Source organism: Eleginops maclovinus, chromosome 20 (genome assembly GCF_036324505.1).
Source record: "Eleginops maclovinus isolate JMC-PN-2008 ecotype Puerto Natales chromosome 20, JC_Emac_rtc_rv5, whole genome shotgun sequence".
Taxonomy (NCBI): Eukaryota; Metazoa; Chordata; class Actinopteri; order Perciformes; family Eleginopidae; genus Eleginops; species Eleginops maclovinus.
Window position 1 is genome coordinate 22,813,275 of NC_086368.1, and position 23,446 is coordinate 22,836,720.

The following is a 23,446-nucleotide window of genomic DNA, read 5'->3' on the forward strand; positions in this document are numbered from 1 at the left end:
AGAGGGAAGAAGAGGAGGAGGAGACATTGGGAAAAAGCACAACAATAACATGAATCCTGCTTATGATGTTTATCATTATGGCTGCAGCGTCCGTTCACTGTGAGAGAAAAAATGTGTGTGACATATCAAAGGTCGACTGATGTTTTGTGCCACAGCTTATCGATTAGAGGAATCGGTCTCAATCAATAATACATGACGGCCAGAGACAGAGAGGAGGGGGGGGGGGGGGGGGGACTCAGCACCGCGGACAGTTCCTCTCTCACACCGCAGATCCTCATCAGGTGATGAAACTGAAACCAAACACTGGGATGTGAGGGAAATGGGTCACTACAGCAGAGGAAACTGCACAAAACAGAATAATCATTAAAGCAAATTGCATTTACGCATTTCATTTGCAGGCAAGCAGTATAATATTCATACTGTTTACTAGAATAACAACAATATTGGATATGATATGTGAAAAACACACCAAAAACATGTTCAGAAATATTTTTAGGAAAACTTAGAACAAATGGATTAAAGCTGTAAAGTCAGACTTAGCTGACAGAATAGAATACAAAGAAAACATGTATTACTCATAGGCATCTAGTAGCTCACTCTATATTTAAGGTAAAGGCAGTTTCCTTTTATTTTTAAATACATGATTTGAAAGTAAGTAGGAATACTAGATGGAAACAATCCCAAATCCATTACAAAACAAGAGAGTAAAATAGTCTAGCTGCTAAGAAAGACAAAAAGGTAACTTTTATTAAAGCAAATCACAATTTCTTTTCGTCTTTCATTGAAAAAAACCAATCTGAATCTAATGTACATTCAATATTTGTTCAAATTGACTGTCCAAATATATCCTGTTTTTTTTTTCATCAACCTACATAAAGCAGTGTTTGCAACCAATTGTTTTAATGTTGTTTTCACGACATCAGACGCTGTTCAAGTTGTTTACTGAACAGTACACAATGGTCCTGAAATAAACGTGTGTAAGAGTGGGTGTTATTTTTCCCCCTCTCAAACACAATGGAGGTTGTGTATGTGCAGTGCATGCCAGACAGACTCTACAGATCAAACTCAAACAAAACAACAATAAGAGCCTCATATTGAAAAGGACTCGCCAGTTTAATTCAGATGTACCATGTTTGTCTAAAAATACAGTGAGCTTGTTAATCATTGTGAGGTAAACTTCTCTGGACCGATAATGGTTCAGTCACCTGGCCGTGTGCAAACAGGTCTGCACCAGATATGCAGTATAATCCACGTTTACCTAGCAACAACTGTTTGCTTTACACTGAGACACTCACTCAGTCACACAGAACACGCAGCTGAGCCACAGAAATCTAAGATGGACACTCTTTGTTGCAGGTGGGCATGGTTTCATTACAGGGCAGTGAATCTTTGACTTTCATTGATTCTCGGCTGCCTCTCTCTTTATCTCTGAGCTGTGAGGGCGTGTGTGTTTCTCTGCAGGCTGATCATCCATTGTGAGGACATACACAACAACGCACACACATCATTTCACTCAACTGAGGTCAGAGGTCTGAGCGGGGGCTAATTATCTTTCCAGAATGAGAAGGAAAGTACTGGCTTTTAGCTAGAGGAGGATGACGCAGATGAAGCTGCCACCTCGACAGACGGTAACTCAACCAAAACCAATTAGGTGTAGCAAATACATGTGAGGACTTCCTGCTCATCTTAGAGCACATTTATGGTTCAGTGACAATTATAGCATTATACAGCTTTTTCACAATTACTCAACGATACCCTATTGTCAGGTTTTGTGTGTATATTTTAAACCGTTTTTGCAAGATATAGAATATTTATCAAAATCCATCGACATATAGAAATGGTTTGACAATAAGATTGTATTTAAAGTAACTTAAGCTAAAACGACTCATCACCAGACTCCCAACAGCAGTGAATTGGACTTCATGTCACCCGCGGACCCCGTGTAATCTGCTGCCTGTGACACTCAACAAGGACTCGTGGTTGCCATGCCAACCTACTCTTTTGGTCATCTTTGTTGACGCTGTGGCTGTCCGACAGAAACTGTGTGATACATGAAAGAGTTCCTGTCATATTTGACCTGCAGTACACTGACTATTAATGACTTTATTGCATTATCATTTCCTAATGGATAATGGGTGTTTTTAAGCCTCTCATTGGGATGGATAACTTACATATTAAAGGCTAAACAGGACATTTATTGAGGTCCTTCATTTTTTAAGGTTAAACATTTACATTCTTTCGTCAATACTTATTATTTTAAGGCAAGACAAGGCAAGGCAAGGCAAGGCAGGGCAGGGCAGGGCGAGGCGAGGCGAGGCGAGGCGAGGCGAGGCGAGGCGAGGCGAGGCGAGGCGAGGCGAGGCGAGGCGAGGCGAGGCGAGGCGAGGCGAGGCGAGGCGAGGCGAGGCAAGGCAAGGCAAGGCAAGGCAAGGCAAGGCAAGGCAAGGCAAGGCAAGGCAAGGCAAGGCAAGGCAAGGCAAGGCAAGGCTCGTTTATTTATAAAAGCAACCTTCAAAATGAGGCAATTCAAGAGCATTTCAAAAAAATATCAGCATTAAGAACATTGAGATATGGTGCAGCTGAATCACATTATAAAATCACCTTTATAAACATTAAGAGACACACAATATTTAGTACCAAGTGTACTTGTTTCTCTCTGTCTGTTTTGTGTCAATGTGGATTTTGTGCGTGTTTTTTTGCTGTGTTACATATTATATGAATGTAAAAGGCTGTATGTCATGGTGGTAAATAAATGAACATATTGTGGGGAAGAACAGAAGAAAAGTAAACCCTAAAACAAGGAAAGAAGGAAATAAAAATATACTTTTATGGACATATATGGAGATATACATGCAATGGTAAGGAATACATCTATAATAGATTTAACAAATTCTGCTAAGAAGTAAGACATCTCTTAAAATGTTTACTCATTTATAAAGGCCACTAAAACATCCATATTTAGTAATGACAGTTGACAGTGGATTTAGATGTTCATTGACTGTTTTTACCCGCTTTCATTGAGAAGTGAAGTTAGTTATTATGGTGAAGAAGCAGAAGTCACATTGTTTGTTTAATAACTCACTGTGTAAATGTCTCAGCTGTTGCAAATAGTAGTAAAACTATAAACAGAACGAGCAAAGGTTAAGAAATATTTCATTCATTTATGTCAACAGCGCTCGATCAGCATTACAAATGTCATCTGTTATCAGAGGAAGTTATAAAAATGTCGTCCCGGTGTCAAACAGATTGACTGTTCCTCTCTGGAAGGACGTGAAAGGGTTCACAGAGTTATCAGGAGGTGTGAAGGTCAGACGGACTGTGTCTCTGAAGGGCAGCAGAGCGATGAGTCCATGCTCAGACATACAAGACATCACGTTCATACAACACTGAAGACAGAGATAAAGGACAAAGGACTCACAGGAAGTGCACCAATCAGACAGGAAGTGTGCTGAATTTATTTTTCTTTTGTGTAATCAGTTGGCTCTCATAACCTGCCTTGATACACAATCAATTTACATGTCACTCACTTCGTTTCATCTGCTTTCCTTATAGCACAACCATACGGTATGGTCTGAACCTCATAGATATTGAGTAATCATATTTATAATATGTAAATAGGGGTTTAATCTTGTATTATTCATTAAAAAAAAGAGGAAAAAAAGCTATGGCAAGAAACAGATGGGGACTGTCATACAGTAGTCAAGATTTGTTAAATCATATATTTATTTTACAGGTTAGAAAAATGCATGCAGAAACACTGATAAAGTATATGCCCATGGTAAATAAACACGACATAATGGAAAACGAAATCATTGGGAATGCACCTTTTTTGACCTGACCTATGCATTAAGAGTTGATGATTGTAGAAAGGAGGAGAAAAACGATGTACACTGTAGTCCAACAAACAACATTATAAATCCCACATATATTCATTTTCATTGATTTACACTGAGAAAAATGAATGCTTGCAGTCATCCATGAGAAAGTAGTCCCATGATTTAATATCAGTTTATATAAGAAGGTTTGAATTTAATATTAGAATAATTTAAATAATTAGAATAAAATGTGTTACTAAATGCTTCGGATGATTCATTACATTACAATGTAATGTGGAGAATTGATGCTTTTGCGCAAAATGACTACAATAAGTGAAATTAACTATTAAGACAAACACCCAGAACAGCCAGAAACATGCATGGATGTATACGCTTCAAGTATTCTATTGTTCACTTAAATGTTGGTTCATTAGATTTATATGGGCTAAACCTTGTAAATGCTACCCTTTTTCTTTTCTTTTTTATTGGCCAATGTGCAGGTAAAACTTGTGGGTTTCATTCTCTGACAGAAGATGTATAGACTTTCAGCTGTATCCTGTATCCTGACTTTCAATCGTTCCACTATTTTGCAGCCAATATATCAAAAAGGTTCCTTAAAAACTAGTCTAACAGGGGCAGTTCTTTCTATCCAGTTGTATAAATGTGCTTTAACTTGATGCATTTTATTAGTTGCTGTTTACATTAGACAGTGACCTGTTCCACACAGATTGTATTGGGCCTGCTGACAGTCCCTTTGTTGGCCAGCAGAGGGCAGCGTTGTTCTAAATAAAGGCTCCAGCTCTTTGAGAGGAAGAGGATATCAGCGGTGAGTCAACTCTTCCCAGAGCTGTGGGGCGTATCCCGTCATACCCCAAAACAGAGTGTGTGTGTTTGTGTGTGTTCTTCCTGTGTTGCATGTTGGTTTAATACTATTGCTAGACATGCATTGAATCACAAAGTAACTGCAGTTCGAATAGACCTCTTTATACAACATCATTCACGATCACATCTGTATTTCAGCATTTCTCTGGTCTTGTCTGAACTAGTCCCGCGACGTTCTCTGAACATCATATAGAAAAACCCCGATAAAGCACAAGACTTTACTTGCTGCAGCTCCAGTTTTAATTGGCCTACATACAAACGCGAAAACATTTGCTCGTGCCAGCTTTCACATTGATCAATCATCGGAGCCGAACGTTTTCTCAGCGGGTGGGGCCACTTCTTTTCGCTCCAATGCGCAGATCAGTGTGTAAAGTCAGATTCCACACCAGTGCACTGAGGACGCTGAAGGGAAATTAAAATCGTAAATACACCAGTTTTAAAGATGACACACAAGAGGAGAGGCCATGGTCACCATAAAAACCCCAAGGATGCAAAAGAAGTAAGTTTTCTCTTTTATTGGCCGACGTAGAAAGTTTAGGATTTGTTTATGGATGCATATTCTCTCCAAAACACCCGGATAACAAGGCAATATTGTCCATATGATTGCTGCAAGTACTTTGCAATTCACAAGTACGTCGCATGTTCTGCTTTTTTGGAGTGTGCAATAGGAATCTGCATCGATTAACCTAGTCTTGATGTCAGCATCGGTTAATCGATCAAGCTGTTGGCAGTGTTTGAAAATCTATTGTTGGCCGTGTTTTCAGTTGTTTTCATGCCCACATCCCAAAAAAAAAGATAAAAACCATGTCACTTTAAAAGTTTCTACTTTTATGTGAGTGGTAATGGCAGTGAGGAGGGGGAGTATAGGTAGGGACTTGATTTCTCCATTGTTAAGCGGGTCAGATCCCGCGGCATAACAATGCTTTTTCATTAATGTGAGCCAGGAGAGGGTTACAGACTACAGACAGCCCTGTGTGGTAATCATCAGATAAATGTGGGGAGTGGCTGTTTGAGGAGGCACGAGAGAAAAGATCCTGTGGTGTGGAGAGAGTGGCAGTGCAGGGTGGAACAAACTTATTTCAGAGTTTCTCGTCCTGATTCCTCATGGCGTACGCAGCATACTGGATGAGTCTTGTGAGTACATCTGCTACTTCTCTGTCATGAATGTCTTTCTTTTTGGCCCTCTGGCAATTCTCACTAATACCTTGGCACCTTTAGAGACGCTGCTTGTTTTTATTATAAACCAGCACAACTTGCTGAATGCGCGTTAAAACTTGGCATAGGCTGCACAAGATTTACCTTTGAATAGAAGATAATAATATATCGATGGCTTTGCCCATGTGTTTATATACAAGGGTGTGTTACTGTTTAAACTGAGATAGGCTTCGACAAGCATTTGAGTCACCTTTTAATATCATACCCTGTCATACCTCAAGGCAAGGATCATATCTATTTGAATGCTAACTTCTAATGCTGCACATGTTATAAGATAAGACATATATTTGTCTGACATGCAGTTATTATTGTTAACGTTACTAAAACATATAATAAAATCTGACATTTGCTGTAAATGAGATGTATTTGGTAGCATTTGATTTACACTAAACCTTTTGAAAAAGCAAAAAGTTGATCTGACAGCACATGAAATACTTTTCATCAGTTGTTATATTAATAAACTACCAACACAATAGTCTAAAGTAATGGCATCCTGTGCAGACCTTCCATTGAATGTATTGGCAGCAGATCATTTGGCATGCACAGCAACAATCTGGTGTTTGATTTTGTGTGTTTTTTGTGTGTGTATGTGTAGAAAAGCGAGGCCCCTGCCTCCCCACTTGAGATCCATCATAGCAACAGGTCCACAGGCTCCTATACCACTGCAGGGTCCTACTATGGCAAGGTACTGAGTTCCCCTCCTCCTGCTGTAAATCACTCACTGAACCTGAACAAGAAAAGGCTTGCATTTTCTTTGGATGAATCCTTCAAAGTTCAGTATAAAAGAGAACTATTCCCCACTCTGACTCAGTTATGTGACACCATGCTTATGTTAGTTTTTAGTGAAGTTCAAAATGGCTACTCAACAAACGATCCTATTTCTATGGTTGAGCATTTGGGACCCAACAGTTCGAAAACCTGCGTTGTAGTAGATGGGTGCGTACCATTCGGAAGTAAATGATCATTGCTGGATTGCAACACTTTACATGTGAAGGAAGTATTGTGAGGGGTTTGTCTCCCTCTGCTGAGTGCAAAGTCTGAGAAAGTTGCTTGTGCTGAAGTTAACCCACAATGTTAACATTCCTGCTCTTTTTTAAGCCTGGTCTCTGCTATAAATGTCTGTGAACATTGCTAATTTAATTGCTGCAATCATATGGAAACTATTGCATAACCCTTTGTTTTTGCTGTGCACTTGGAACATTTTTCTTTACTGTGACTCTTATCCGTCTTTCAGAAACTCCTGAGATACTTTTTATCTTTACTAGTAAAAGTGTGTGTCTTTACAAGGAATGGGTCTACTTCTTCCTAGTTTTTCATAGATTATTTTCACACTTTCAACATGAGAGCCAACTTTTGTCTGACCTGTGTTGTTATTGTTCAGTTTCTTTTGAAAAAGAAGTATAGGTTGGTCTGTGCAAATGGCTATAGCGTTCTTAATCTTTCATACCGGTCTGTTTGTTGCAGAAGTTATGTAATCTCTCTGATAACAGAAGAGGTACTGTGTGTAGGTGAGCCTGTGTGTGAAGGGGTGATGGGCGGTTTGTGTAGATGTCTGCACTGCTGTAGTGAAGATAGTAGTGACTGTAGTACGACATGGGTCTAAATATAAAGAAGAAGGCCAGATTACCCGGGGAGTCCAGTTACATATGTTCTCTCTGACACTCCATACATGTTTATGAAACATCTGGCATTTCCATTGATTTTCATTCATATTTAATTTACTTTATTCTCTCAGGTGTGCAATTTTAAATGTTGATCAGCTGTTCTTGTCACTAAAGAAGGAGAATTTTTTTTAATGAAAATCTCATAATAGTCATACTAGTTCCTATAGGTGTTTGGGAGTTTCTGTTGCCAGATATATCTTTTTTTGTTTCCCATGGTGCATAAGCTAGTTTTACAGGCTGGACCATTCGGCGCATATGGAAAGGTGTGTCTGTCTGAGGGTGTGTCATGATGCGGAGGCATGTGTAAATGCTTTTGTATGCATGAGCCGCTGCAATGTGCACATAACTTGCAACATGTACAATTTGTACTGTAGGGTCATATGCTACATGCTTTGTTTGTCTTTTTCTTTTCAATAGGTGCAGATAAGCAATGCAAACAAAACTTGTATGACTTCATTCTTTGCTGTGCATTGATCCGATGCTACACGTCAATGTTTTGAAAGGGGGCCTCCCCTCAGACAAAAGAAAGACACATTTTTTCCTGCATTTCCACAAGTTTTTAGAATGGGGACATTTCTGTTGAGCCATTTGACTTTCTGAGCCTTACTAACGTTTCTTGTATCACTTTGAGTGTATGAACGGATTCTGTAACTGCTATATTAGTCTTTGTTTTGAAGTACCTCTGGGATGACCTGCTCTAACTTTGAGATGCTTTGCAAACAAACATGAATCTTGCCAGGGTGTCAGTTTGCTCGGGGTTTCAATTTTTTTTTGCAGATTATTATTGTTTTGTGATTTACTGATACCGTCAAAAGAATGTAAATAGCTGATAAGAGTTCCCATACCGTATAATGAACCCCTGGATGTACAGATGGCTATCACACACACACAAACAAAACATTTAAAAAAGGAACATCCTCAGGTAAGTCTTCGAATGAAACAAAACATATTTCTTTCTAGGATTTAAGATATTTATTTGCGATGGCATATAGCCCATCAAAGCTGAGAATGTCTAAGTTAAACAAGAAATATGTGTTTCGTGTTTATGGGTTCAAGTTTGACCTATGACTCTGAGGTGGATTATGGAGGAGACTTCTGTCCTAGAGATTTTCGCACTGCACTTGGCCCACACCTAAGAAAGTTTTCCTGCTGGCACAATCATAGCAAATCTGACCAACACTCACATTAGCAGGCTTATTATCGTCTGAAAATCAACTAAACCAGTCTAAAAGTTGTGTGACACAGGGCAAAAGTATACAATGGTTCCCAATTCGGTTTGTCCAATAACAATGAACATGTGACTCCGAGCTAGTGGAAGTGGATTGTTTTGAAACCTTGGGCTTGGGTTAGCCCTGGGTTAACAATGTGTGCTGAAAAGGGGGTTCATTTATCCCACTAAGCATATGCAGTGTGGATAACCGACTTTATTTGTGCAATGATCTGTCACAACCACTGCCATTCCTGCAGTTTGACCTTGTTGATAGGTGGAAATATTTGTCGGTACAAAGTGTAATTGCTAAACTCCAGGTGTTTTCACACCAGCATGCATCTGTCACTCTTCACCTCGGACATTGTCTTTGCCTCCCGTCTCTCACAGATTAAAACATCTGAAATGCAGTGTATAACATCCATATGCAACTAAATGCACAACATTTGTATATCTTATAAATACTTTTTTTATTCTACACAACATGTTTAAGGTATCAGGCAGCAACAGATAGACTTGTGTATTTGAACAGTTTTTAATAACCCAGGTCTTCTGGTATTTATTCATGTCTTTATTTTCCAACGAATACAAACAGGGGTGTGGTTGTTTCCATTTAGTTTCATATCATATTGCACAAGGATGTGACAGGTTCCAAGGGACTTTATTTAGCATCCTTACAGCTTTCTATATGGCATGCATAAATGAAGACCACACCACTCCATTTCGGCATTTACATTTGATAACCATTTACTATGTGAGCTGCACAAACAGGAGTGTCAGGTCAGACTGGATGAAACTAACCAGCAGTACATGATTTCCAGTTTTGGCTGAGCTGTGCAAGTGAATGAAGGATAATAATTATTCTATCACAGTGACTCACTCAAAGACTGCATTGTCTGCACACCCCACCCAAAGGACTGTTCTAATAGACGCACTATACACCCAAGTCATTAGTGAGAACACATCTGCAGAGGAATGAGTGGAATTGCATTTTGCACTTGCATTGCTTTTCCTTTAAATGATATAAAAACACTGGCCTTGGATACAGCTGAATATACCTTTTCCGCTGTTCTTCTTGTGCATTATGTAGATTATAGTGCCATATTTCCCCTTCTGTAGTTTGGTAATTAAAATCCAAAGTATTCATCAGAGTGAAAACATAATGACAGGTAAATGTTCTGAAAGCCAACACCCTACAGTGACTCCATTATTCATGTGTTATTTCAACACTCCCTACATTCTTGTTTCACAAATAAGTGTTTTGCGGCCAAACCCCGATGTTATAAACCAATGAAATCCCAATCCATTTGCCTCAGATAACAGCCTATCATTGGCTGAGCCGATGCCTATCGATTCATAGATCTGACCTGATGACCAGATGTGGAAACACCCAGCGCGTTATCAATGAATGTCCCCTGTATTACCCCCAGGAGTTAATGATGTCTGACAGAGGAAGAGGTTGAAAGTTCTTATCTCAGACTTGTTTTCTCCCCGTACAGAGTTGACGCAGATGTAATATAAAACTAAAGTCTGGCCCCTCCCTTTATTCTCATAGGCAATTATGCAACCATGGAGGGTGGATACACAATATTTTATAACTGCGTGTACACAAGAAGCCAGTGTGTACACAAATCATCTCTATGCCTGTGTGTGCTCAAGGCATGTATACCATCACACATCTGGGTTTGCTGGTTCATAAGCAGCTGAAATTGTCCCAATACACTGCAAACAAAAATAGTTTTACACACCTTCCCTGCCATATTTTTAAGCATGTGTGCCCTTGTGTATCTGTTTCCTAGAGAAGCTCAGATGTGGCCCCTCTTCAGGTGGGTGTCAGTCAACGGTCAGTTCCCTTCCCTTTATAGCCCAGAGAGTTATGGCCCGGCCTCTTGTGACATAGCCACATATGAGAATTACCCCCCTTTCTGCCCTCTCTGCTCCCGGACCACGCCTCCCCTCCGCTCTCTGCACCCTCCCTCTCCCTCCCTGTGAGTTGGAAACATGCTGCAAGCCTACAGACAAGGCAGAGTTTCACAGACATAACGTTCACACACAAACACACGCTCGGAGGCACTTTCAGCCAACATGGGCCAGATATTGACCTGGATCCGTGGCCCACGGGACGGCCAGACCCTGCAGGATGTTGCTGTGGAGGAGCAGGTGTGTGCAATTGTGTTATCTATGTGTGATAGAGCCATGTTATGCTAAACAACTAATCCAAAAGTTTGCACGTGTTTGTTTTTCTGTTGATGTAAGTCAGCCTGCAAGTGAAATGCTACATGTTGGTGCTTTGTGTTGTCTTTCAAGTCGAGCTTGAGCTTCTCTACTTATAGGGGAAAGGCCCATAAGGAGGAAAACTGTCTTGGCTCTTATCCAAGTCAGACCTTCCTTCCCTCAGCTCTCTCCCTGTCCGCCTCTCTCTGTCTGCTGGAATGTGAGGCTGCTGGTCGGCCTGTACAAGTTTAGTTTGTCTTTTGTAGTAGTGAGATATTAAACCAAGGCTGGGACAAGGCCTACATTGTTTGCAACCTGTTGCTACAAGTACCAACTACAGGGAAAATGATAGATCCCTGTAAGCCGTGATTTGAGAAAGAGTATGGGTGTCCTTATTTTGTTTTCATGAACAACAACATTAAGTTATTGTTCTGGACTGGGGTGTCTTTTTAGGTCTCGCCCTAATACCGTTCTCCTGTGATAATCCACAGATGGAGCAATATGAAAGGGTGTGTAGCGGGAAGAAGCTTAAGAGCCTTTTTTTTCTGTGCATAACCAGGAATTGCATGTAGCGTGCTGTAGGTCATATCCTGTAACCTCATCTTTTGTTACTTTTTCTGAAGTAAGGTGTCGCGCAGAAAAAGCGACTGTGATATGTAACAGGCCTTCATTGGCTCTCCTGATGTCAGGCTTTTGTTATCAGGGCTGTGTCAGTTTGCTCTGACTCACTATATGTGTTAAAGGTTAATATGGAAGAGCACTGCGCGCAGATAGGGTTCAGATTTAAGTTGGGAGGTTTTTTTTTTTGTGTTTGGGCTGAAATTCCCTGTCCTTGGCTGCAGCAGTCTGCCTCCCCCACAACTTACAGTTAGACTGACAGGAAATGACCACTGAGGAAACGCATTTGGCTGGACATGCAGTGTAAAGTCTAAAAATGACACAAGAGCTGAGTGAATGTTTTATGGATCCGTTTTGAAATTTGACACCCTGGTGATTGCATGCTGTGATAGAGCTGACAGACACTGCAGTGGATTACTCATTGATTTATTATGTACTACAGTAAAACTTACTAAGAACAAACTTTAATATCTCTGAACTTATCTTGAACTTGTATTGTAAGTTTACTCTAGATCCTTTTTGTCTATATACAGCCGCAGAAAAAAGCATTATCACTTTCTCTAAAGGTACGTCTTTGAGTTAAATGATTTTTAAAATTGTATTCTATAAACTACTGACAATTTTTCCCTGTGTTCGAATTTAACAGACACTGCAATGGCTGCCATACATGTAGAGATAAAGATTTGAGAGAAAATTGGAGTGGTCTCTTAATTTTCTCCGTGGCTATATATATATATATCATCTTTTTTAACTGTCTGTTGTAAATGCACTATCTTTTAAATGTATACACACACAACATGTATTGCACATCTGTCCATCCTGAGAGAGGGACCCCTCCTCTGTTGCTCACCCCGAGGTACTTCATTTCTTCCCCATTATTTGTCGGGTTTTCTTTGGAGTTTTTCCGATGTTAGGGTCTAAGGACAGAGGGAGTCGTATCCTGTACACAATGTAAAGCCCTCTGAGACTCAAGTGTAATCTGGGATATTGGGCTATATAAATAAAATGAATGCAATTGAATTAGATTGGTTAAAAACACCCTTTCTTAAACCCGTCCTTTACCAGTAAAAATTGCAAAATTCAAAATGACTTGCCTAAAGCAGGTATAATAGCTGTTTTCTATCTCACAATATGGCATTAGTAGAAGTTTTGCTAATAGTATTTGACATGCAGAACATTTCCCCCCAATCTGCTGCCCTGCATTATTTAAATCATGGGTTTATTATGACGGTTTCTTATTGCAACTGGAACTAATGCTAACTCCGTAATGTGGGCTTTTTGGCAGTATAAACTAGAACATTTAGCAGTCAAATCAATGTTGTAGCCTAAAGCAAAGTATTGTCCCGGAAACATGGAAGTATTTTTGAGCATAAATAGGAAATACTTAAGTAAAGTACGTCAAAATTGATCTCAAGCACACAAATACATAAATATAATGTTTGTTTTTCATTATTTATGCATAAAGCACACAGTTGGACCTCAGCAGAAAAACAGTGTTCATATCCATTGTCAGGAAATTACAATTCAAAAATGTCCCTCTGATACAAACCAGCTGGAGCCCGGGTCATGTGCAGTTGACTGACGTAATGTCACAAGGTGCCTGGATGCTCAAGTTCAAATGTCGTACACAGCCATGAACTATAACTCTCTGCTATTTTGATCCACACATGCAAAGCTTCTGAATGCTAGCAGAAACAACTGTTTCAAATAGTCTAAAGCAGCCAGACATTAGCTGTTTTAATGATTTGCTTCATTGTGTGGCACAACCCTCAGGCTTTGTGTGTGTTTGTGCCACAAAAGAGGGAGAGCACATCGTCTACATGTTAGCATAAATACACAAGCATTTCTGTTGACATCTTTTTATAAGCAGCTAAATATTATCTTTCCATTTCCTGCTCAGTGTGTTTTTTAATATTGGTGTTTTTCAGGTTGCCACCCGTGTGTTATTTGCCAGCGCGAATCGAGACATGTCAGATTTCTCACTTCACTGTTAGCTTGGTGTGAGTTCACTGCTTCTGTCAATTATATAAAAGCAGAGTTTCAAGGCCTCTGGGCTCAGCGTGCTTCAGCGAGGCGTTGTTGTTCAGCGCTTAATTTCATCTGCTGTCTGTTTACATCTGCCATGCTTCAGGAAAAGCCAATGCTTGTAGCCTCATGATGTTTGTCCTGGCACGTTACACTATCATGTAATGAAGTCCCAGCAGCCTGGCGCTTACTGGAAATTGTAATGTGATAGATGATTAAGATTCTTGGTATTGCTTCACACAAACACATGAAAGTGGTAGGCTCAAGTTAATGATGGTTGAAATTGCTGACAGGTCTCAACTATATATTGATGTAATTGTGGCCCCAAAGATTTATTCTTTCTATCCTGTAAGGGGAAGTCAAAGGTTTGGGGCTTATTTAGTTTGCATATGTTAGAAATAGGTAAAAAGATAAGTACTAGAAAGGGAAAATATTACATTTTTCATAACAAATTCAATGGGCCCTATTATGATATTTTCAAAATCTCCCATTCCTGTATTTTATAGGTTTCTATGCATGTAAATGGTCTGCAAAGGAGGAAATCCCTAAGTTGTCCCTCTCCCACACGATCCCCTAATGCCTGACACGCCTCGGTTGGACTCCTTTGTTTACTTTTGTTACGAAGTGTCATCACTATGTAAGGCTCGCGCTTTGATTGGCTAACACATTGTATGCGATAGGCTAAGGGGGGGGACATCTCTAAGTGGTTAACCAATCACAACAGAGCCAGCTAACCAATCAGAGCAGACTGGGCTCTTGCTTCCGACAGAGGGTGGAAAGAGGTGCTGCAGCATGAGAAAAAAAAGATGTTTTTGAACATTAAAGCACGTAAAGGAGTCACAGTAGAGGCACACATACATATGAACCTGAAACTTAGAATGTGTGTACATCAGTATGATAGTCTGCTGGTAATGCCATACTGTATGTACGGTGCTAAATTTAGACTTGGACATGCAGCAGAAAAAAATGAAAGCTATAAAGTTGCACATGGAAAAACAAGAGAAGAGTGTTTTATTCATTTGAACTCTCGTTGTTGAGATATGGAGGAACTGAAGTCACCATTCAGCTTCTTGATACAGACAGTACTGTTCACTCACCGACCCTCGTACCTCAGATTTACAACCATCTCATTTATACTCGCAAGTAAATAGCCTCCACAGTAAATTGCATAACCACACTGTATGGCACCCTTGACAAATAAAGATAGTCACCGTAAAGAAATCCTCTGCTCAAGCAAGAATCAAATCTCAACCAGCTGATTTACACACATTTAACAAAAACACTATTGTTTGTTCTGCAAATAATAAAAAACATGTGCTACACATTGCGTGCTGCTATCTAAATATAGCAGGTATATCAGACTGATGGACTATAGAAGGTACCAAACAAATGAAGGGAGAACAAATATATTTTTTAAATGCATTATTTATGCAATTTAGAGAAAAAGATCCTGATAGAAAGTTACATTTAGGAAAATGTTCTTTTTTATTTAAAGAATATTGCGTACCTGGTTAGCAATTTATGACCCAAGAATGGTGTTGGAGTAGAATTACTAGGACCAGTTAAAAGATCAAATAAGAAAATAAAAAACTAAATTGTTTAGACAACCCCCGAAGGGATCTAGGATTACATCTCTCACAGGGTTAGGGTTAGGGTTAGTGACTACATGAATGCAACCAAAGCTTGCTCCAATATGATTGGTCAAAACAGAAACTGTAATACCTCCTATACCAACACCTTCTCCCGTTGCCTACAAGTTCTGCATTCATGTTTATAGTATCTGTAAAATTAATTTATGTTCATGCTGCTGATATTACTGTCTCTCTTAAAGGAGGAGTTGTCTGGTTTGACAAGTTACATTTGTTCACAGATTTATCTTTTGATAATGTATAAGCTTCCCTTTTATAAGATTCATATAGAGTACACAGATTATTTTTGTCTGCTACTGTTGTCAATCTGACCTGATTTACACAGTGTTTTATAACCTCTATCGATCTAAATCCTACCAGTTCATGTTTTCAAATGGTTTTCACTATGATCTCTTGCCAGGAAAGTAAACACAAATTTCCCACAGGCTAAGTTTCAAAAACATGATACTTTACAGCCGCCCGCTTAGAGTTGGCCTGTCAGCTCTGAGAAGCAGTATCAGACATTCAGATTAGAAAGCCAGTTCCTTTCCAGTTTCACAGCTCTGCTTGCTCCAACCCTTGGGGTTGGGTGGGTGGGTCCAGTGTCTGCTCTAGCTCATTAGTTGTCAACAAAGATAACCAGGGGTTACCAAGTAAGGAGTTTGGATCCAGCACAAGCATGCATCAAACATGCCAGCTTTGTCTCACACACAGAAGCAGAATTAAAGACACACAAGCAAAGGCTCTGGTGTGTTATTGGAGTTGGTCAGGGCAAAGCTGTTAAAGAAGATTTATTATGAAAGGTCCCAAAACAGCCTCAAATATTTCTGCCAGGGAGATGCCAGGGCAGAGGTTGTGGACTTTGGCTTTTGTCTTTTTAAAGATATCTGCAGACTGAAGGAATAAGGTCAGAGGAATTTAGAAAGAACATTTATTTTGAAAGGAAAATACTTTGTGTGTCTTTATGAAAGCTGATCACCTGTATATTAAATGATCATATTTAAGCCTTTAAACAAATCTGTTCATGTTCAGAAGTGATTCAAAAACATGCTTTTTATAGTGCAGCCAAAGTTATTTTAGGTAGATGCCAGCAAAAGAAAATACAACACACCGAAACATGTTGATCTTTTCTTTGGTTCTTTTCTTTAAAAACAGCAAAAGAAAAAACAGGAGATTTTAATTAGTTACGACTAAACTGTACATTATGCTAAAACACATGTTTCCTTGCATTATCACAGTGCAGACACAAGACACACATACGTGGCATGCCAGTCTTATCCATGCAGCAAAAACAACAGAGTGATACATGAGTTCCCAGACCCACTGAGCCCACACAGCACTTTCAGATGATGCCTACAAAATCCTCCATTCATTTTCATCTAAGTGTTATGAGCAAGTTTAGACACAGGGGGGTGCTCTAAAACCCTTCCCCCCATTTTCACATGTTTTTGTGTGTGTGTGTGTGTGTGTGAGTGCTTTATCTGAGCAGTAGTTACAAGTTTAGGAGAGCTATCTAATCGTGTGTGTGTGTGTGTGTGTGTGTGTGTGTGTGTGTGTGTGTGTGTGTGTGTGTGTGTGTGTGTGTGTGTGTGTGTGTGTGTGTGTGTGTGCGTGCTTATAGGGGACAGTTCACACTGCTATGGTCTTACATTCCTTCACAACTTTAGGTCATTGTCCAGTTTCCTGTCTGATCCTTTTTTATCTAGGGGCTACTTTGTCGAGTTCTAAAGGCCAGAGAGAAAACATGTCTGAACTTGTACCAATGGTCAGCTTGTTTATGGTGCAATTGTGTCTTTGTTAAGTTTACATATTTAGCTCCTCTGTTCTGGATGTGTTTTTGCACTACATGTGATCTAATCCCCTCCCTCTCAACTTTTCTTTCCACATACACACACACTGTTGTTAGAGTAGCTCTGCTCTAGATTCCTAAGCAGTGAGTCTCTCTGACACACCCAAACTCTGCCAACAGCACTGCTGCAGCAAATCTACTTCTGCCTCATCATCATCATCCTCCTCTACGTCCACTAAAACTTTTCCTGCGGATATCTTAATGTAGGCTATCATGTCTGTATTCAAACAACAATATCCGTCCTGTCCAAAGCCAGGCCTGATTATGCATGAAGTCTCCCTAAAGCAGACTTCTTTGTCATTTCTGGCAGTCATTAGCAGTGGGTTGGTCTCTGTGCCCTGCTGTCCAATGTGACGGAGCCTGCTCTAATGCTTGTGGCTTTAGAGGAGGTGGAGTCTGATCAGGCTTGTTGTGCCGCTTGCATGAAGGCGGAGCAGCAAGTTTTTCGACTTCTGGGCGTGCGCGTCTATATGTGTTTACATGTGTGCGTGTGTTTGACATACAGCGACTCCACAGCGGGAATATAAGGTGAAGCGTAGTATACTCAGCATCTTCTATAGAGGAGCCTGAATCACACTTATGGTATGTATCTGGACTGCATTTCCCCTTCTTTATCCTTTTGTAGATGTCTGTTTGTGGAGGGGCTTCCTGTTTGACTACTACCTATCGAATCATCTTGATGACTGGTTACCGGCTGAAAGTGACAGGCTGTTTTTTCATGTGTTGTCATTGGACAGTGTCGGTGTGAAGCAAGTTGAAGAAAGTTGGCAGAGGAGTGAATATTACTGTGTTAGTGTTGTAAGAAATAATCATCAAAACTTATAAGAGGAGCTTCACTTCGTTTTCTTTTGAATCGACTCCTGTGCTTCGAATAAAAGAACATTTCCTCAGTGTTACTGTTGCTTTTATAGACCACGAGAGCAGTTGTCTCCAAGGTAACAATGAAATAAATAGCAAATAATCATCTGCACATACTGAGGGATGATGCACTATTGTTTATTAATAGTTAATATGTCCTCTGGGTCTGACAACAACTCTTGAAATGTGTCTTTAAACAACAGTATCTAAAGTTATCCAGACAGGAAGAAGCACACGGATGTTTTGCTTGAGTGAAAGTTGCAATGCCACAGTTTAATACTCTTACAAGTAGAGAAAATATACTCAAAGTAAAGTAGTCACCCGTTTCCGAGTCATATGTATCATATAACTGGATTAAAATGAGTAATTCACTTGTGTGTTCATCCCTTTGCTGTTGCGGCGTGTAAAGGGCTTGTATAACTCATTTGTGTGCTGCTATATAACTCAATAAATAATAATACATTATAATTTATTTGATTTATGGGTTGTCTTTATAACTTAAATCTGAAAAGAACGAAACAGAAGTATCAAATATATGTAGTGGGGTAAAGAGATCAATATTTGCTTGTCAATTGTAAAGAAGCAGAAGCATACAATGGATATCGTATAAGTCCCTGAAAATTGTGATTTGCATTGAAATAGAACAATAGTTTTTGTCCTCTTGAATTCTGTTGCTACAATGCATGTTAGTTTTGCAATTAAGTACATTCAAATGAAAACCAAACACAGATAGATAGAGAATACATTTTAATACAGTGTGATAAGCAATATTTGAAACTCCTGTTAAAGAGCCATGGCGTTTTTTTTCCCATGCCTACTTTCATGTGACCACAAAGTGTGTCAATAGCCAACAGGTAGCCTATTAGAGTATTTGTTAAATGACACAACTCTTGACTTTACCCAGTTTTGTATTTGCTCTCAAAATCTTCCCTTCAGCAATAACCAGCTCTGCCTGAAACCTCTAACAGCAGCTATTTTAGTCTCACATTTTCCCTTTGTAATGCTAACTGCAGCTTTTGCACCACTTGGCCTAAGGTGATCTCCCCTCTGACCATTCAGACGTTGTTGCCAGTTCTATTTTGAAGCCGTAGCACAAGCTAAGGAGCTGCTTCCAGCCACGTTCACATGTGCGTGTCTGCGTTTTTTTTGGGTGGGGCCCAGAATTAGTCATCAGTTTTCAATACAGGCTACTGGCGGAATCGCTGTTGTTGGGTGAAGCCTGGATATAGGGCATTGTTTCTTTACTTGTGACATAACAAAAGCGTTACATGTGTCAGAAATCAGGTACTCGATGGTGTGATATTACTGTATGTGCAGGCCTTATGCCCATCTGAAACTGCACTAGGATTCAAGCGGCAAAAACTCAAGAGTTTCCGTCTGAGATGATGTGTCAAACAGTTTGAATTGAGCAGCGGTTTCAGATGGCACGCTGCTGCCATCACATACGCTCTAGCATCATGCATCTATTTTGATCACGCTCTTCATGTCAGTGTCCTGTTCCTAACCCTGACAGTCAGTGTTGTCCTCGCTGTCAAAGCTATCTGTCTATAAGCATGCAGTGAGTGTGTGTGTGTGTGTGACCTGTGTCTCACCACAGGAGAAGATATGGTCAACTCCCTCCAGAAACTGTTTAACAGATGTTTGAAACGTCAGATGGTATGCCGCATTTATTTATCTTCCTAAACCTACGATTTTTGGATTGAGGAGTATTTGTGTGAAAAGAGCAAGATATTTGCTATATTTGACCCACAGTTTTCTTAATTTTCTTATATTTCAAAGATATATTATATAAACAAATTGAAAACTTTTTCTTCAAAGTAATTTACAATAATAAGGCAAGCACTGCTAGGTCTGTATGAGCCCCTGAAGGAACTGTATCTTGTAATGGCGTTGATCGGGAATCTCTGTGCTCTCTGTGCATGTGTGCGTGTTGTTGTGTGGATTCACATTTTTCTTTGTATTTATTTGTTTCTGTCTGTCAGCTGTGATACTCTAATAAACAGCTGTTTACTTTCCTGTAACAGAAACATGCCAGGTATCGACCCCTTCCCTTACCCCGACAAAATTTCTACCAGGTACAGCTGTGTGAAATTTCTACCGCCTGCACTCTTTGATTTTGTCTGTGTTCAAGGCTGGACAGAATAACAGGAACACCTCAATCTACACTATTTAACGATCTGTCACTGTGCATACAAAACCATTAAAGCCGCATAGCTAGTATTTACGTCAGGATTGTAGGATGTTCCTGTTACTTTGTCTATCCTGTGGAAGGCCACTCGTCTTGGTTGTGTGAGAAAAGTCCTGCATAAATTCTCTACAAAAAGTCATAGTCAGGCACCACTTGGAGATGGATTCTGTTATTGTTTTGTTTGTGAAAGCTAAATATGAATGTGCATTAGAAATTATTATTTTCCAAATTGAAATGTCAGAAATGTTTTATTTATTTTTAAATGACCAACTCTGACGCTAGCATGGCCTTTTGACATTGCAGCATTTGCAGGGATAAGCCTTACAGGAAGGGCTGGTTATCATAACACACTACTTATAACTTACCAACCAAATAAAATAGCAACAAATTGTAAATAATAAAAGCAAAAACTTTATTTAGGCAAAATTATTTTAGGTTTTGTTGCGTCATTCAACATCTGATAAGAACTTTGGCTTTTAAAGGAAAACAGTTTTTTGTGTTTCATGTTTTGTGGATGGACAGAGCAGAGAGCATCTGCATGAGGAATGTAGGAATGCTGCAGTTTGGAGTCACGGCATACTTGCAAAACATCTGGGTGGGTCTCAGGTGAGTGCAGAGACTTCAGTCTGCTGTCTGACATAACAACCCTGGCTCGAGCTTTAGACATACAGATAAAAGGAGCAGGTAGTGAATATTAAACCTGCTCACAGTCTAATGTTTTTTTGTTTGCTGTTACATAAATACATTCCTTATTTGTTGCCAAATAAAACAATACCAGCTAAACGACATCACCCTATTTCAGTCTTGGGAAGACACCTATGTGCGTTACATGCTTCTCCTAATGAGCATTTTTATCGTGATTTAGTAATGACGGATGGAGTCATCTTTTAAACACGCTGCCCCTCCTGTCTCATATACAGTGCATTGTTTCCTTTAATGGCCGATGAATGAAAAGAGCAGCCTTTTTGTTTGCCTGTTGAAAAAGTATCTGGGTGGTTCGCTGTTTGTGCTGCCTAACTTGTCTTTGTGAAACAGCATCAGCCAAACAGAGAAGGCAGGGTCGATGGGTGACTTGTTTGTCTCTGGGATTGAAGCATAGAACTTCTCACTGATGGTAATGCATGTGGATGCTAATTTGCCCATTTGTGCTGACCTCTACAGAGTGAGCAGAGCATATCGAATGTGTTAAAGGGTCAAAGAGCAAAAAATGTCACATTACCTCATGATCAGCAAATAAACACATGCTGCAATGGTTTTGGATTTGCACTTTTTAGTTTCCTGCTCTCATATGAGAGATGGGAAAATGAGTCACAAAGCTTTTTGAGCAACTTCCTGTGATTGACAACAGAAACATAGTTTTTTGCGGGTTCAAAATGTATTATGGATAGAATCTTTCAGAGCTTTCGATGTGCCACTGCATGTAAAGTATAGAGCACAGTAATGATGTCATTCCTTTGCTCACTGAGGCGTGACGTAATTTTTTCCATCAAGACATCATGTTTAGACAAGAAAGTGACGCACTGCAGTGACTATGATCCCTTTGATCAAATAAATTACCTTTCAAGCTTGTCTTTAATTATGTTGTATCCAAGGAAGGGTTTATCCGGACTAACCATTATCCCTTGTTTCAAGTCTTTATGCTTAGCTACGCTATGCTAACCTAGGCTAAGCCAAGAAAGCACAAAGAGAGCCACATTTCCTAAAATGTTGCATTATTGCTTCAAACGGCCTTCACTCACGCATTCAGTCAAAGAGACACTCATCCATGCCTTCATCACCTCCCGTCTGGACTACTGCAACGGTGTCCTGTCTGGACTGCCCACCAAGGCCCTTAGCAGACTCCAGTACGTCCAGAACTCAGCTGCCAGGGTTCTAACCCACACAAAGCCTTGGCAGCATATCACTCCCATCCTCCAACAGCTCACGCATCACCTACAAGATCCTCCTGCTCACCTACAAATCTCTCCATGGACTCTCACCACAATACCTCACAGATCTCCTCCACCCTTACACTCAGTCACGTTCCCTGCGGTCCTCTGACACGGACCTGCTGGCACTCCCCGCACCAGATTGCGAACTTTTGGGGACAGGGCCTTCTCTGCCAATGCTCCCACACTCTGGAACAGTCTACCTCTCCACGTCCGCTCTGCCCAATCACTGCCCATGTCCAAAAAGCACCTCAAAACATTTCTCTGCACTAAGTCCTTTGATCCCTAACCCCCACTCCCCTTTTCTCCTCCCTATTTTGTAAAGCGACCTTGGGTACCATGAAAGGCGCTATATAAGTTTAAGTTATTATTATTATTATTAATAAACAAAAACCTTTTTGTATGAAACTCTTTATATATGCAATGTAAGGTATTCACAAAATAAATGTTTGGGTACTGTACTCCACGTATATTAGCACTGGTCATGCATTTTACCTCCAAGCATGCAAGATAACTATGCTTCCTTTTGTTCAGCTATTCAAGATTTGTGTGTTAACTTTACAATCATAATTTCCTGCAGAAACAGGAGCAACCTGACTTCCCCTGGCAGTGGGGTACCCTGCCTGCTTGTGACCTCACTTCCTCATTTGTGCCACTTCCTCCTTATTCTCTCTTGAAACAGCCTTTTTTATTTGCTTGATTTCAATTGTCTTCACACCTTTTTCTCCTAATGAATTCATCAGGTTTAAACACAAATAAAATCCTTCCTTATACAGTATATCGTTCTTTTAGCTCTCACAGCTGGTGTGTAGTTGAGGCAAAGCTAGAGTCAACACAATATGTGGTTCATACACTTAGCAGCGTTGTGACCTGATTTGTGGGAAATTTAACACCAGTTTGTGAGGCAATCATTTCTAAATCAGAGGTCCCAGATTGCAGATGGGTCAGGGTGGTGCAATTCTTGTACCTCTGTGTTTCTAGTTCACTCACTGTCATTCTGTATCTTTGTCACTTACTGTAATGTACAGCTGGCTTGACAGCTTTTCCCCTCACAGGCGTACAGGTGTGTAGACATAGGATAATGATAGTTGCTTGACATAGTTTCTGTAGCACATCTCAAGAATAGTTTGAAATATACAATGCAAAACGATGGAACAGTTCGTAAAGCAGAGTAATGTCCTCTAACTTGCTGGGTTGGACTCAACACCATCGGTGCGTTATGTTGGATGTAAAAATCACTGCTGTGTTTGTGGCTGGTGACAGTGGGGCGGAGGCTTTTTCTACTTTATTCCCACCACCTGAAAGGACTGGGCTGGGCTCTGCAGCACACTGGGCTCCACCTGGAGCTTTTTGAA

The 23,446-nt window shown here is 40.1% G+C and overlaps 1 protein-coding gene across 43 annotated transcripts in view; it reads left to right on the forward strand.

Moving 5' to 3' along the window:
- Window positions 1–4,936: 4,936 nt before the first annotated feature.
- The window catches only part of cast (calpastatin), a 44,948-nt gene continuing 26,438 nt past the window's right edge, over window positions 4,937–23,446 (forward strand). For 6 of the 43 annotated variants that reach the window (XM_063911266.1, XM_063911306.1, XM_063911276.1 and 3 more), the window contains exon 1: window positions 10,763–10,943. In XM_063911266.1, coding sequence (XP_063767336.1) covers window positions 10,869–10,943 — 75 coding nt within the window. In that variant the 5' untranslated portion in view covers window positions 10,763–10,868. Of the gene's footprint in view, window positions 5,197–5,608; window positions 5,832–6,507; window positions 6,598–10,762; window positions 10,944–17,502; window positions 17,700–19,565; window positions 19,632–19,999; window positions 20,051–23,446 lie in introns of those variants that run through there. The other 37 variants (XM_063911265.1, XM_063911268.1, XM_063911271.1 and 34 more) reach the window with 19 other exon arrangements.